The 17097-nt window shown below is 39.5% G+C and overlaps 1 protein-coding gene across 27 annotated transcripts in view; it reads right to left on the minus strand.

Annotated features, from left to right (window-relative positions):
- Window positions 1-17097, minus strand: part of LOC133657617 (ankyrin-3-like) — a 280491-nt gene that overhangs the window by 56083 nt on the left and 207311 nt on the right. For all 27 annotated transcript variants that reach the window (XM_062059155.1, XM_062059163.1, XM_062059154.1 and 24 more), the window contains 8 exons: window positions 15278-15432; window positions 14433-14644; window positions 14154-14361; window positions 12831-12927; window positions 12162-12390; window positions 10733-10858; window positions 6430-6552; window positions 6118-6144 (listed from right to left, as the gene is read on the minus strand). In XM_062059155.1, coding sequence (XP_061915139.1) covers window positions 6118-6144; window positions 6430-6552; window positions 10733-10858; window positions 12162-12390; window positions 12831-12927; window positions 14154-14361; window positions 14433-14644; window positions 15278-15432 — 1177 coding nt within the window. The remainder of the gene's footprint in view (window positions 1-6117; window positions 6145-6429; window positions 6553-10732; window positions 10859-12161; window positions 12391-12830; window positions 12928-14153; window positions 14362-14432; window positions 14645-15277; window positions 15433-17097) is intronic.

The following is a 17097-nucleotide window of genomic DNA, read 5'->3' on the forward strand; positions in this document are numbered from 1 at the left end:
TGTTAAATGAAGTAAATGCTAGTGCCATTATCTTGACATAATGATATGCGCTCGGCATTACATTTCTTGAAACCAGCACACTTATACTAAAAACTAATTTATTGTTCTTAATGGAAAGGCAACAAGGCAAGCGCTTGTTACTCTCGGGGTCTCCTAGCCGCTCAGGCAAATCATATTGTCTAAAAATGCATTTTTCCATGGATAACATGACATCATCGCACCAAGTGCGTGCTCTTTCAGTCAATTAGTGCGCATATATACAGCCCGGCCCTCGGCCAAAATGTTTTTAATTGTAATTTTGAAGAATTTATCTGAATGTGCATGAACTATTTCTGTTCAAAATTGTTAGAAATGTTAAATATTAACTGTCAGTTTACTGTACTGTGCCAACTGTACTACTACACTACCGTTCAAAAGTTTGGGGTCACCCAAACAATTTAGTGGAATAGCCTTCATTTCTAAGAACAAGAATAGACTGTCGAGTTTCAGATGAAAGTTCTCTTTTTCTGGCCATTTTGAGCGTTTAATTGAGCCCACAAATGTGATGCTCCAGAAAGTCAATCCGCTCAAAGGAAGGTCAGTTTTGTAGCTTCTGTAACGAGCTAAAGTGTTTTCACATGTGTGAGCATGATTGCACAAGGGTTTTCTAATCATCAATTAGCCTTCTGAGCCAATGAGCAAACACATTGTACCATTAGAACACTGGAGTGATAGTTGCTGGAAATGGGCCTCTATACACCTATGTAGATATTGCACCAAAAAGCAGACATTTGCAGCTAGAATAGTCATTTACCACATTAGCAATGTATAGAGTGTATTTCTGTAAAGTTAAGACTAGTTTAAAGTGCTTTTCCTTCAAAAATAAGGACATTTCAATGTGACCTCAAACTTTTGAACGGTAGTGTATATGAGTACCTTTTTTCTCTTGTTTCATTGAAAATAAAACAGCAAAGTCCATTTGGCTGTCATCTGTTTTAATTATGAGACACATTCGTATTTTTTTTCATGCTTGAAGTAAGAAATAATGACTTTAAAAAAGTAGTTTTCTACTTGTGAGTGTTGATGACACAGCTTTGCAACACTTGATATTCTACTTTCAAGCATGTTTTACTCAATATAGCTCATCAAATCTCAGCAACTTTTGCAGTGTATACACAACAAAAAGTGAAATCTAAGTAAGATGAAATATGTCAAATAAGGGTGATATTTGCTTATTTTCTGTCTGATAAGATCATTCTTCTCACTAAGCAGATTTGATGTTAGAGTGTTTTACTTGTTTTAAGTGTTTTGGTCCTAAATGATGTCAGTAAGATATTACAGCTTGTTGCAGAGATGTGATGAGCTATATTGAGTAAAACATGCTTGAAAGTAGAATATCAAGTGTTGCAAAGCTGTGTCATCAACACTCACAAGTACAAAACTACTTTTTTAAAGTCATCAGCTCTTATTTCAAGCATGAAAAGAAAAATCATGCCGAGCGCATATCATTATGTCAAGATAATGGCACTAGCATTTACTTCATTTAAGAATATTTTTCAACATATTGAGCAAAAAGGTCTTTGTTTTGTCTACCAAGAAAAGTGCACTTGTTATTAGTGAGAATATACTTATTTTAAGCTATTTGACTTGTTTTGGAAAGTCTTGACAAGCCGAATTTTCTTGTTTTATTGGCAGATAATTCTGCTTAGTTCAAATAAAATACCCCTCATTTTTGTGTTGTTTTTTTTTCTTGTTTTTGAACACTGACTTTTTGCAGTGTAGTTTGTGTTACAGCCTTATTGCAAAATGGAATAAATTACTTTTTGTCCTCAAAATTCTACAAACAATACCCCAAATTTTATTTACATTTTTGTATTTATTTAGCAATTAGAATAAAATGATGCTGTACTTGAGTTATTAAAGGTTATATTACATTCTAGTAGGGATGTCCAATATCAGCCTGCCGATATTATCAGCCGATAAATGCGTTAAAATGTAATATCGGAAATTATCGGTATCGGTTTTTTTTATTATCTGTATCTGTTTTTTTTTATTTTTTATTAAATCAACATAAAAAACACAAGATACACTTACAATTAGTGCACCAACCCAAAAAACCTCCCTCCCCCATTTCTTTCTGTTATCAATATTCTGGTTCCTACATTATATATCAATATATATCAATACAGTCTGCAAGGGATACAGTCCGTAAGCACACATGATTGTGCGTGCTGCTGCTCCACTAATAGTACTAACCTTTAACACTTCATTTTACTCATTTTCATTCATTACTAGTTTCTATGTAACTGTTTTTATATTGTTTTACTTTCTTTTTTCTTCAAGAAAATGTTTTTAATTTAGTTATCTTATTTTATTATTTTTTTTAAAAAGTACCTTATCTTCACCATACATGGTTGTCCAAATTAGGCATAATAATGTGTTAATTCCACGACTGCATATATCGGTTGATATCGGTATCGGTTGATATCGGTATCGGTAATTAAAGAGTTGGACAATATCGGAATATCGGATATCGGCAAAAAGCCGTTATCAGACATCCCTACATTCTAGTCTTTGTACTTACAAAGAAACAACATTTAATAATCATTAGTCATACTTCTTAAATAGCTGGCGTGAAAAACAACAACACACGTCTCCAGCTAGGTGGCAGCATCTCATACAGTTTGTACGGAAAAATAACTAAACATCATCAGGTTGTCAATCCTATTTAAATTTAGTTGGGGTGTGAAAAGAATGATGTCCCCAAGGGGGCGCACATCAAATAATTGAGGAAGAACTGATTTAAGGGAACAAAATACCAAAGAAAAACTGCTTGGCTTTTGTCTAAAACAGGAAACCTTAACGACAGTAGAGTGTTTTCGAGCTCTGGCTTCTCCTCGGCACCATCTTTAGCCAAGACTCTGCATTTGTTTACTTAGATCCTAGCCGGGGCCTTTTGCCATCTTTTCAAACTTGCAGGAGACATCGACAACTTTTTATGGGCATTTTAGAAGCAGTCGTGCAGTGCATTTATGTTGAGACCACTTTTTTTGTTTACTGCTTAAATTGCCCGACATAGAAAGATGGAGGCTGCAATACAAAAATGTCATACTTTAACAAGTTGTTGTCATATAGTTAGTCAAATATTTCTATGGGGAAAAACAATCATTCAGAAAATAAAAAACGCATCAATTGAATTTATTTTGATCAGCCCCTTAAGTCATCTCGCAGCTATGAACTTATAAAAGGATGTTGCTGAACAGACAATGTGTCCAATACTTCTTATTCTTGACAGTTTAGATAGTAGTCTAATGTACATAAGTATTTGCCTGGTTGCCTTTTGTAAGCCATTTGTGTAAATATTTAGGTTGTCCTCTTAGGTTTTTGGATATAAGTCAAATGTAAGTCTCTAGGTAATAGTCTTATGTTAGTCTTCATATTGCAGTCTTGTGTAGGTCTTTAGATGGTTGTCTTATGTTAGTCTTCATATTGCAGTCTTGTGTAGGTCTTTAGGTGGTTGTCTTATGTTAGTCTTCATATTGCAGTCTTGTGTAAGTCTTTAGGTGGTTGTCTTAGCGGTTTGTGTAAATATTTAGGTTGTAGTCTTATGACAATCTTTAGGTTGTAGTTTTGTGCAAGTCTTTAGGTCAGGGGTGGGCAATTAATTTTTACCGGGGGCCGCATGAGCAACCCGAGCACTGCTGGAGGGCCACACCGACAATATTTCAATTAAATTTTGCTCAAATTATTTTTGATATATTGTAAGATAGATAATAATGATAATAATATTTTCATTTAACCTAACTTATCTTTATACAAAAGCAGATGGCTTTTGATGGTTTTATTTTTAACACTTTCTTACACAACACTTCCTGATGTGTAATACAATGCAAAAATTTCAATTTCTGTCACTTTATCCTGCATCCTCTTTGTTGTGAACGTAGCACGCCTGTAAGGTGATTGGCGAAGAAGGAGGAAGCGTTGCTGTTGCGGAAATGAGGAGTGAGGATTGGTTTTCCTTTTGGAAAGAACAAGATAAGTTGAGCTGTGTTAGTATAGGTTGCTCAATAAAAGTTTAAAAAGAGCATCAGACTTGGTGTGCACTTCTTCTGGACGCTACAATTGATGTCAGAAGTGGGATGAAATGCCTCCCAGTACGCCTTGCCATTAAACCTGGGAGTCTTCATTGAGGGCGGAATTCCCCCGTGGCAAGCAGCGTGGCTGCACCTGTAAACGCTCTCTCTCTCTCTCTCTTTGCGGCGAGCTCCTCACGTGGCACGTACCTCCCGATGACGTAGCACACAAGCAGTGCAGTATGCGCAAAGTTTTACTTCTGACACCAATTGTAGCGTCCAGAAGAAGTGCACATCAAGTCTGACGCTCTTTTTAAACTTTTATTGAGCAAGCTATACTAACACAGCTCAACTTATCTCTTTCCTTCCACACGCACGTCTATCCTCACTCCTCATTTACACAACTCAAGAAGACAACATCAACTTCAGCAGGTCGTTACACTATATTCTTTAAACACAACAACGTGTGTAACACAAATTAAGCACACGGCTTTACCTTTACTTGGCAGTCCATGTCTTTTTTAAAACACGCCATTCGTCATCAACTTTTCTCTTTTTAGCGTCTCGGGGATAACCGGGCATCACTTGTCGCTGTGCGCCTTCACTCACAGGACACACGCCCATAAATAACACTTTTCAAAATAAAAGCAGCACAGTTGTATTGCACGCACGACAAATATGTTTTTTTAAATTTATTTTGTAATTTGTGATTGCCTCTGCGCGCACGAGCATACGTCCACACGGAAGTAATACAAATAACACTTTTCAAAACAAAAGCAGCACCGTTGTATTGCACACTCGAAATAGATACTTTTTAAAATTTATTTTGTAATTTATAATTGGCCTCACGCGGGCCGGACAGGGACGTACAAAGGGCCGGATGCGGCCCGCAGAATGCCCAGGTCTGCTTTAGGTAGTGGTCTTATGTAAGTTTTTAGGTAGTAGACTTAAGGTTGCAGTCTTATGTAAGTCTTTAGGTACTAGTCTTGACTAAGTCTTAAGGTGGCAGTCTTATGCAAGTCTCTAGGTAGTAGTCTTACATAAGTCGTTTGGGTAAATCTTTAGGTTGTAGTTTTGTGTAAGTCAATCAATCAATCAATCAATGTTTATTTATATAGCCCTATATCACAAGTGTCTCAAAGGGCTGTCTTTAGGTAGTGGTCTTATGTAAGTTTTTAGGTAGTAGTCTTAAAATTGCAGTCTTATGTAGGTCTTTAGGTACTAGTCTTGAGTAAGTCTTAAGGTGGCAATCTTATGTAAGTCTTTAGGTAGTAGTCTTACGTAAGTCTAGGTAGTAGTCTTATGCAAGTCTCTAGGTAGTAGTCTTACGTAAGTCGTTTGTGTAAATCTTTAGGTTGTAGTTTTGTGTAAGTCTTTAGGTAGTAGTCTTATGTAAGTTTTTAGGTAGTAGTCTTAAAATTGCAGTCTTATGTAGGTCTTTAGGTACTAGTCTTGAGTAAGTCTTAAGGTGGCAATCTTATGTAAGTCTTTAGGTAGTAGTCTTACGTAAGTCTAGGTAGTAGTCTTATGCAAGTCTCTAGGTAGTAGTCTTACGTAAGTCGTTTGTGTAAATCTTTAGGTTGTAGTTTTGTGTAAGTCTTTAGGTAGTAGTCTTATGTAAGTTTTTAGGTAGTAGTCTTGAGTAAGTCCAAATATGTTGACAATGTTGTGCTTGATCTTGCGTGTCCTTTCCAAACGTGCAAAATAAAAAGCCAAATAGTGCTCCCACAACGACAATGAGTGTTAATAAATCACACTGCGTGTGCTAAACAATGATATTTGCATTTCCTCCTCCCAGTATTGTGGGCGTCTTGATGATGGGCATATATTCCGCATATTAACCAAGGCAGAGACGCTAAATGGAGGTCTAAGTCCGCTCCCTTAAGTAGATCAGCTTTGCGTGTGCTATCAAGTTTGCACCCGTTTTAGTACACGCAAATCTCCAGCAAGTCAATCAATCAATCAATCAATGTTTATTTATATAGCCCTAAATCACAAGTCAGGCCCTGAGTGGAACATGTAATGTACCCTTCCAACTTTGGGAGATGACGAAGAGAGCATTTACCTCATCATCAGGATCAGACTCCACATCCTGTGGCATTCCCAAGATGCATTGCAGCCGCAGGAGAGATGACACAATGGAGAGCAGGGAGAATGTTAGCGTGAGAGCGCGGGTGCGGTGCAGATGACAATGGAGCAGCACAAGTCAAAACATTACAATCAAAAAAAGGGCAAAGTATAACAAGCAGGAGAAGACGTAGCATGAGAAGCTGAGCCAGGCAGCAAAGCAGACTGCTGCTGGTACTTTGTGGGGTCTTAATCCTGGCTCACATCTCCACTAGGAGCCTGAAAGGTCACGTGACCCGGGTGCGCCTACCTTCCTGTGCGCGGGCAGTGTGATGTTCAAATTGCAAATGGCCGCCTGTGTGACACCTTTTGAGCTTTTGGGCTCCTTCAGGAAGGAAAGGCGTCCACACGGCTCTTGGCCCAAGTCCCTGATCTGTTGGGGGGGGGGCACAAGTGTTAGAGGAGGACAACATGAAGACCAAGGCACACTTTGTCAGAGGACAACATGAAGACCAAGGCACACTTTGTCAGAGGACAACATGAAGACCAAGGCACACTTTGTCAGAGGACAACATGAAGACCAAGGCACACTTTGTCAGAGGACAACATGAAGACCAAGGCACACTTTGTCAGAGGACAACATGAAGACCAAGGCACACTTTGTCAGAGGACAACATGAAGACCAAGGCACACTTTGTCAGAGGACAACATGAAGACCAAGGCACACTTTGTCAGAGGACAACATGAAGACCAAGGCACACTTTGTCAGTGCAAATATTCACACAACACTGACATTTCTTCACTTTGTTTGCAAACATTTTCCTTTGTGCCGTTATTGTAAAAGACATTTTCTGACGAGTGATGTCATCCACCTGCTCCACAAACTCCTCCCATTCCTTTTGTCAGAAGAATTGTAAATAAATTATCACACAATTGGTTTGCTTGCAGTTCAGGTTGCCATGGTTACGATCCACCGGAGCTGTCTTTGATCCAATCAAACAAAAGGCGGACAGCTTGTAAATCTCCACTGTGGGCGATGCAACGCGCCGTAGAGGTGTCGGTTTCTCAGATCTTGGACAGCAACGGGAAGGGCCTTATCAGGACCCGAAAATCTACGAGCAGAGAGGGGGGCAAACCTGACACCGCTCCAAGCACCTTTTGTTTCAACTGTTTATGACCCAGTGCAGCTGCTGCATAATTAAAGATTAAGATTAAAGTAGCAATGATTGTCACACACACACTAGATGTGGTGAAATTTGTCCTCTGCATTTGACCCATCCCCTTGGGGAGCAGTGGGCAGCAGCGGCGCCGCGCCCGGGAATCATTTTTGGTGGAGAGCCCAGCTGCAGCTATGTAATCAGGGGATGCCCAAATAAATGGGGAGGCGTGGAACTTTTTCCTCAGAGCGTGTGGTGTGACACTGTACGAGGGTGCAGGTCCACACGCTCTACACTCATGAGCTAAATTGAATCCTGTCTCTGTTTGATTCCTTGCTTCTTGTCTTGTTTAATAAATAGGTCGGTGTTTGAACTTGACACCTTTGTGCTGCAAAAATGTTTAGCTTTTATGTCGGTGTTTTTCAACCAGTAATATATTGACTCGTGTGGCGTGGGACGTTTTGCAATGTCACCTAATTGTTGTTTTTTTTTTGCAAACCTCTAATTGTATTCTACAAATATTGTGCCGGTGTCGTAACCATGTAATACTCCTCCATGTCAGTAGGTGGCAGCAGGTAGAGCATTGCTTTGTGGGCCAAATTTCAAATAAGAGAATTAGTGATTTTTAGAGATGTCCGATAATATCGGCAGACCGATAAATGCGTTAAAATGTAATATCGGAAATTATCGGTATCATTTTTTTATTATCAGTATCATTTTTTTTTAAATTTTTTTTTATTAAATCCACAAAGAAAACACAAGATACACTTACAATTAGTGCACCAAGCCAAAAAACCTCCCTCCCCCATTCACACTCATTCACACAAAAGGGTTGTTTCTTTCTGTTATTAATATTCTGCTTCCTACATTATATATCAATATATATCAATACAGTCTGCAAGGAATACAGTCCGTAAGCACACGTGATTGTGCGTGCTGCTGCTCCACTAATAGTACTAACCTTTAACAGTTAATCTTACAAATTTTCATTAATTACTAGTTTGTATGTAACTGTTTTTATATTGTTTTACTTTCTTTTTTATTCAAGAAAATGTTTTTAATTTATTTATCTTATTTTATTTGATTAATTTTTTTAAAAAGTACCTTATCTTCACCATACCTGGTTGTCCAAATTAGGCATAATAATGTGTTAATTCCACGACTGTATATATCGGTTGATATCGGTATCGGTTGATATCGGTATCGGTAATTAAAGAGTTGGACAATATCGGCATATCAGATATCGGCAAAAAGCCATTATCGGACATCCTTAGTGATTTTTGTATTTAATGTCATGTTTATTCACCCAGGAAAGGTCTCCTGCACATTGATACAGCAGCGTAGGTGTCAGTGGGCCGTGATTAGCATGGCGGAAGCTGGCATCGAACCTGGAACCCTCAAGCTCCGCCATCCCAAAGGCCGTTATGATTATGGTCTGAATTAATATGGAACAATCCCGTCAGGTATTTGATGAGAACCACGTCACATTGTCAATATTGGCTGCTGAGTTTCCTTTCTGAACATGGTCTGCTCCTGGTGCGCCTCTGGGTTTTTTTTTTTTCCAATGAAAAACATGCCTGCGCTCAAAAAAGGTTGAAAAACACGTTAATAAGATGAGAACTACAGTCGATATACAAAAAGTATTTGCAGCACAAACGAATGAGACAAGTTTGTGGAGAATTTGACTGTGTGGGGCAGCTGGTTATGAATAATAACACGTTCATAACATAATAACCCAAATCCTCCACACCACACCCCCGCTCCGGACAGGCTAACCTCCTCCAACCTCCGAGGACAAAGCTACGAACTATGGGAGACTGGGCTTTCTGCTCCGCCGCTGTGGAACGCTCTCCCTGACCACCTGAGGGCACCACAGACTGTGGATGCTTTTAAAAAAGGCTTAAAAACCCTTTTTAAAAAAGCCTTTTTTTAAAAAAAATATATGCATACTAGTTTTAGCTATTCGGCTGTTCTAGTTTTTATTTTTATTTATTTTTTATTATCTTTTTATTTATTTATTTTATACACTGTAGCACTTTGAGGTTGTTTACTCATGTAAAGTGCTCTTTACAAATAAAATCAATTATTATTATTATTATAATATGCAGCACAAAGGAATGGGACAAGTCTGTTGACAAGGATGACATCACTCGTCAGAAAAAAAAATTCAGCACAAACGATTGCAGTGTTACTTTTTGAACCATCTTAAAACTCATTTGTACAACGGAGAGCCCTTTTTAGACCAGTTGATCTGCCGTCTCTCTTTTTTGCTCTGCACACAGGTTATCAGGTGACCCTCACTATGGACTGGACTCTCACATTTAGTTTTCGAGCTCTGGCTTCTCCTTGGCACAAACATAAGTGTCTTCAAATAAGACATTTTACCTGGCAGTTGAACAAATCATTGTTTTATAAACGGTGTTAGCATCTAAGATGGCTAGCAATTAAGGACACTAGTTTCCAGCTAGCAATTAGGGACACTAGTTTCCAGCTAGCAATTAGGGACACTAGATTCCAGCTAGCAATTAACAACACTGGCTTCCAGCTGGCGATTAGCGGCAGTAGTCAGCAGCTTGCTATTCCCAAGCTAGTTTCCAGCGAGCTGTTACAGTGCTAAGTTATCAGCTACTGTAACAATTCGTGTGCTAGTTGCCAGCTAGCGATTAGCCCGCTAGTATCCAGCGAGCTATTACCACTCGAGTTGATTATACAGTAGATAAGTTGTATTTTTGCCTCATTCCTGTGAGAACCCTGCATGTGACTGAAGCCTTAAGCAGTGGGACTCGCTGCTAGCGTGCTCAAACAACCAGCAGGTGGCAGATAATACTGTAATAATAATAATAATAATAATAGATTTTATTTGTAAAAAGCACTTTACATTGAGTAAACAACCTCAAAGTGCTACAGTGTATTCATTTAAAAAAAAAAAAAATTTAAATAAAAAAATTAATAAAAATAAAAACTAGAACAGCCAAATAGCTAAAACTAGTATGCATAAATCTAAAAAAGGCTTTTTTAAAAAGAAGGGTTTTTAAGCCTTTTTTTAAAAGCATCCACAGTCTGTGGTGCCCTCAGGTGGTCAGGGAGAGCGTTCCACAGACTGGGAGCTGTATCATCCCTTTCTATTTGGGACTGATCAGGTGTGCGGTGCCTTCACTCACACTTGAGGAAGGAACACACCGCAATGTCTTGGAATAAACGAGCAGCACGTTTGAGAGGATACAAATATGGTGTGACGAGCGTCCTGCACCAAGTCTCCTGACACCTCACACCAGCGACTAGAGAGCTTCCACACTTCATCAATTCCACATCCGCTGAGATTGCTGCACATCTAGGTCACTTCTTTCCTAATCTAGTCCACTAATACGAGGCTCCCTGGAGGTATTTGGCTTTCTTTTCATCACACGCTACATAAAAAGGCGGCCTGGCGGAGGTGAGAAGAAGAAAGTGACGCACCTTCACGTTGAAAGGAAGACGGTTTTCCTTGAAGGAGTAGAAATTAAAAACCAGCTGCTGCCCACTTTTGGCGAGAGGAGACAGGTTGCCATAGCAATCCACGTGGATGGGCTTGCCCTCCAGAACCTGCAAGGGGAGAAGATGCTGAGGAGTGAAGTGTTGGCAAGGACGCCATTATGGAAGTGACTTTGTTACAGTATAATGTGTCCCCAGTTTATGACCACAACATCTCTTTCAATTGTTTACAAGACTTCATGGAAGGGACTTTGTTACAGTATAATGTGTCCCCAGTTTATGACCACAGCCTCTTTAAACACTCAAGTTTGAAGTTGACTTGATGATGGACATAATCTGCAGTGTTGACATGTGACATCCAAACAATTATACACTTATTTAATAATACCACCTTAACATGTGACAACCAATTATACACTTATTTAATAATAATACCTTAACATTTGACATACAAACAATTATACATCTATTTAATAATACCACCTTAACATTTGACATCCAAACAATTATACATCTATTTAATAATACCACCTTAACATGTGACAACCAAACAATTACACACCTATTTAATAATACTACCTTAACATTTGACAACCAATTATACACTCATTAAATAATACCACCTTAACATTTGACATCCAAACAATTATACACCGATTTAATAATACCACCTTAACATTTGACAGCCAAACAATTATACACCTATTTAATAATACCACCTTAACATTTGACAACCAAACAATTATACACCTATTTAATAATACCACCTTAACATTTGACAACCAAACAATTATAACTTATTTAATAATACCACCTTAACATTTGACAACCAAACAATTATAACTTATTTAATAATACCACCTTAACATTTGACAACTCAATTATACACTTATTTAATAATACCACCTTAACATTTGACAACCAAACAATTATACACCTATTTAATAATACCACCTTAACATTTGACAACCAAACAATTATAACTTATTTAATAATACCACCTTAACATTTGACAACCAAACAATTATAACTTATTTAATAATACCACCTTAACATTTGACAACCAAACAATTATAACTTATTTAATAATACCACCTTAACATTTGACAACTCAATTATACTTATTTAATAATACCACCTTAACATTTGACAACCAAACAATTATACACTTATTTAATAATACCACCTTAACATGTGACATCCAAACAATTATACACCTATTTAATAATACCACCTTAACATTTGACAACCAAACAATTATACACCTATTTAATAATACCACCTTAACATTTGACAACCAAACAATTATAACTTATTTAATAATACCACCTTAACATTTGACAACTCAATTATACACAACTAATTGGAAGACTGAGATATATTCTTTGATGATGATATTTGCCCAGCAGCCCACCTCGATGTCTTTACTGCGCGCCACTTCTTCAAAGTTCTCCTGCTGCTCCAGCGTCTTGTCCACTTTGTCGTCCGTCATGCAAAAGCAGCGAAGGCGAGCCTCGACCGGATCGTTGGTCTTGGCGAAGACCACAAACTTGGCCAGGTACGGCACGCAGATCAGCTCCCGGTATAACTGAGACGCCAGACTCACCGTCTCAGGAATCTGGTGACAGTCTGCCAGCCAGAACCTGGAGAGGAGACCAGAGGATCAGTGCCAATATAGTATACTAGTAGAGGTATACTATACTAGTAGCGGTATACTGTTCTAGTAGCGGTATACTATACTAGTAGCGGTATACTATACTAGTAGCTGTATACTATACTAGTAGCGGTATACTGTTCTAGTAGCGGTATACTATACTAGTAGCTGTATACTATACTAGTAGCGGTATACTATACTAGTAGTGGTATACTATACTAGTAGCGGTATACTGTTCTAGTAGCTGTATACTATACTAGTAGCTGTATACTAGTAGCTGTATACTAGTAGCGGTATACTATACTAGTAGTGGTATACTGTTCTAGTAGCGGTATACTATACTAGTAGCTGTATACTATACTAGTAGCGGTATACTGTTCTAGTAGTGGTATACCATACAACCCGAGTGCCAACCTCTTCTTGTCTCACCTGGCCGACACATTTGTGGTGAAGGAGACACAATCGGTGACGAAGGACAGCGGTGTGGTTCCCGTGATGTCCTCCCACTGGGCGGGGGACGTCCCTCCTGTGCAGGACAAAAAAAGGTGAGTCACGGACTAGGTGTAAAAAGGTGAGTCACGGACTAGGTGTAAAAAGGTGAGTCATGGACTAGGTGTAAAAAGGTGAGTCATGGACTAGGTGTAAAAAGGTGAGTCATGGACTAGGTGTAAAAAGGTGAGTCATGGACTAGGTGTAAAGAGGTGAGTCGTGGACTAGGTGTAAAAAGGTGAGTCATGGACTAGGTGTAAAAAGGTGAGTCATGGACTAGGTGTAAAAAGGTGAGTCGTGGACTAGGTGTAAAAAGGTGAGTCATGGACTAGGTGTAAAAAGGTGAGTCGTGGACTAGGTGTAAAAAGGTGAGTCTTGGACTAGGTGTAAAAAGGTGAGTCGTGGACTAGGTGTAAAAAAGTTGAGCCGTGGACTAGGTGTAAAAAGGTGAGTCGTGGACTAGGTGTAAAAAGGTGAGTCGTGGACTAGGTGTAAAAAGGTGAGTCGTGGACTAGGTGTAAAAAAGTTGAGCCGTGGACTAGGTGTAAAAAGGTGAGTCGTGGACTAGGTGTAAAAAGGTGAGTCGTGGACTAGGTGTAAAAAGGTGAGTCATGGACTAGGTGTAAAAAGGTGAGCCGTGGACTAGGTGTAAAAAGGTGAGTCATGGACTAGGTGTAAAAAGGTGAGTCATGGACTAGGTGTAAAAAGGTGAGTCATGGACTAGGTGTAAAAAGGTGTGTCATGGACTAGGTGTAAAAAGGTGAGTCATGGACTAGGTGTAAAAAGGTGTGTCATGGACTAAGTGTAAAAAGGTGAGTCGTGGACTAGGTGTAAAAAGGTGTGTCATGGACTAGGTGTAAAAAGGTGAGCCGTGGACTAGGTGTAAAAAGGTGAGTCGTGGACTAGGTGTAAAAAGGTGAGTTGTGGACTAGGTGTAAAAAGGTGAGTTATGGACTAGGTATAAAAAGGTGAGTCATGGACTAGGTGTAAAAAGGTGTGTCATGGACTAGGTGTAAAAAGGTGAGTCATGGACTAGGTGTAAAAAGGTGTGTCATGGACTAGGTGTAAAAAGGTGTGTCATGGACTAGGTGTAAAAAGGTGAGCCATGGACTAAGTGTAAAAAGGTGAGTCATGGACTAGGTGTAAAAAGGTGAGTCATGGACTAGGTGTAAAAAGGTGAGTCATGGACTAGGTGTAAAAAGGTGAGTCATGGACTAGGTGTAAAAAGGTGAGTCATGGACTAGCAGGTGAAGGTGTGCGTGCCTGTGATGCTGCACAGCAAACGCAAACACGGCGCGGCGTCTCCCCGCCGACCGCTGGGATGTCCTTCTGCGGAGCGAGGCGGCACGGGTATGGTCATGGTGATGGGTTTGTGGAACTTCCTCCTCCTGGGCTCCACCGTGACGATGGGACTGAAGGTGGCTCTGTTCCCCAGCACCGCCCTCACCAGGTCATCCGGGACCGGCTGGGCCTGCAGAGACAGGAGAATGTTGCCTTCAAAGACCGGTAAACAAAAACAAAAAAAACAAAGTCGTGTCGTACCTGCAGGCCGACGCGGATCTTTTTGGTCAGCGCCCCCTGTGGGAAGGAGGCCTGGACCATAGGCACGGTGCTGCTGGACAGGACTCCTCCGTCAGGACCCATGTGGTTGGACTCCTGCTTGATCCTGGACACCACGGCGAAGTACTGCGGGAAGTCTCTGGTCACGATGCGGCAAATACGCTTCTTCTCCAACTCGATAGGGCTGTCCAACTCTGGAGGACAAACACAGCGGTGCCTCCACTTGAGAGTGTTTTGAGATAAGAGCAGTCCCTCACCGCCAGTTCCAAGCATTAGTTGCTGGAACAAATGTCTCCCTGAGATCCCTCCACACCACACCTGCGCTCCGGACAGGCTAACCTCCTCCAACCTCCGAGGACAAAGCTACGAACAATGGGAGACCGGGCTTTCTGCTCCGCCGCTCCCAGTCTGTGGAACGCTCTCCCTGACCACCTGAGGGCACCACAGACTGTGGATGCTTTTAAAAAAGGCTTAAAAACCCTTTTTTTTTTTTTGTAACTTTTTTTTTTTAGATATATGCATACTAGTTTTAGCTATTTGGCTGTTCTAGTTTTTATTTTTATTTATTTTTCATTATCTTTTTATTTTTTAATTTAATTTTTTTAATTTGTAATTTATTTATTTTTTTAATACACTGTACGAATCATGTTTTGCAAAGCCAAAAAAATGTTAGTTCTTAGATATTTTTGCAGTTGTTAGCGCACATGTTTTACATGCCAAACACACGAGGTCTGGTCTTCAGATGATGTCATTTAGCAGAATCCGCACACATGGAGGTCATTTGTCAATGTCATGATGTCATCATTCCTCTCCAGTCCTTCCTTTACCTTCATCCATCCCGGTCAGCAGCTCCGAGAGTTCTTCTTGGGTGGAGTCCAGCTGGTGTTCCCTCCACGTGTCGCCGTTGTCGCTCCTCAACACGATCAGTTCCCGCTCTTTCTCCCGCATGGAACCGAAATGAGGAATCTCCACAATGACGGGACTGAATGAGGAAAAAAAAAAGTCAATAAAAAGCAAACAATGAATGAAGAGCAGTGTGGAAAACTGCTGCAAAATTGGAACTATAATTAAAAACAAAGTAAGAAAGTAAGACCAAGTAAAGACTGGTTAGGAACATCTTGCTGGTTATCTGGCAGCAAACTTTGAACATCAGTAGAGTTCTTTCTTGGACAAAGAACATCAATCCAAACCCAGCAGGCACAAGAAATTGATACAACATCGATTATACGTACATGTCCTTTAAAATTGACTTTGTAACAACGTTGTAAAATAGTTGCATTTGTAAACTAAGACAACGTACAACATACAGCTTTTGAAGCAACATATGTTGCAACGTTATCATGGACGCCCCTGCTTATTTCAGCGAGACAATGCCCAGCCACGTGTTACAACAGCGTGTGCGGGTACTAGACCGGCCTGCCTGTAGTCCAGACCATTGAAAATGTGTGGCAGCTAAAATATGAGAAGGGAGACTGTTGAACAACTTAAGCTGTACATCAAGCAAGAATGGGAAAGAATTCCACTTCAAAAATGTGTCTCCTCACTTCCCAAACCTTTACTGAGTGTTGTTAAAAGGAAAGGCGATGTAACACAGTGGTAAAAATGCCTTTTTTGCAAAGTGTTGCTGCCATTAAATTCTAACTTCATGATTATTTGCACAAAAAAATGAAGTTTCTCAGTGTGAACATGAAATATCTTGTCTTTGCAGTCTATTCAATTGAATATAAGTTGAAAAGGATTTGTTGTATTCTCTTTTTATTTACCATTTACACAACGTGACAACTTCACCGCTTTTGGCTTTTGTAAAACAGCCACTGAAAGGTTTGAGTTTAAAAAGTATTATTTTTTGTTTCTATAAGAGAACATGCGTAAAATGTTTCATTAAAGGAAACTGCACATTTTTGAGGGAGTTTTTCCCATCATTCACAATCTCTCTGCTATGTAAGACACACATGTCCATTTTTTATGCATTGTAATTTCTAATATACCATATTTTTCGGACTATAAGTCGCAGTTTTTTTCATAGTTTGGCCGGGGGTGCAACTTATACTCAGGAGCGACTTATGTGTGAAATGATTAACACATTAGCGTAAAATATCCAATAATATTATTGATCTCATTCACGTAAGAGACTAGACCAGGGGTCGGCAACCCAAAATGTTGAAAGAGCCATATTGGACCAAAAATACAAAAACAAATCTGTCTGGAGCCGCAACAAATTAGAAGCCATATTACATACAGATAGTGTGTCATGAGATATAAATTGAATTAAGATGACTTAAAGGAAACTAAATGAGCTCAAATATAGCTACAAATGAGGCATAATGCTGCAATATGTACATATAGCTAGCCTAAATAGCATGTTAGCATGGATTAGCTTGCAGTCATGCAGTGACCAAATATGTCTGATTAGCACTCCACACAAGTCAATAACATCAACAAAACTCACCTTTGTGCATTCATGCACAACGTTAAAAGTTTGGTGGACAGAATGAGACAGAAAAAGAAGTGGCATAAAACACGTCCTAGAAAGTTGGAGAAAGTTATACATGTAAACAAACTAAGGTGAGTTCAAGGACCGCCAAAATTAGTAGGACAAAACGGCGCTCGCCAAATACTCAAATCAGTGAAGCATGTTTAATACAAA

The sequence above is a fragment of the Entelurus aequoreus genome, linkage group LG09 (genome assembly GCF_033978785.1).
Source record: "Entelurus aequoreus isolate RoL-2023_Sb linkage group LG09, RoL_Eaeq_v1.1, whole genome shotgun sequence".
Lineage (NCBI taxonomy): Eukaryota > Metazoa > Chordata > Actinopteri > Syngnathiformes > Syngnathidae > Entelurus > Entelurus aequoreus.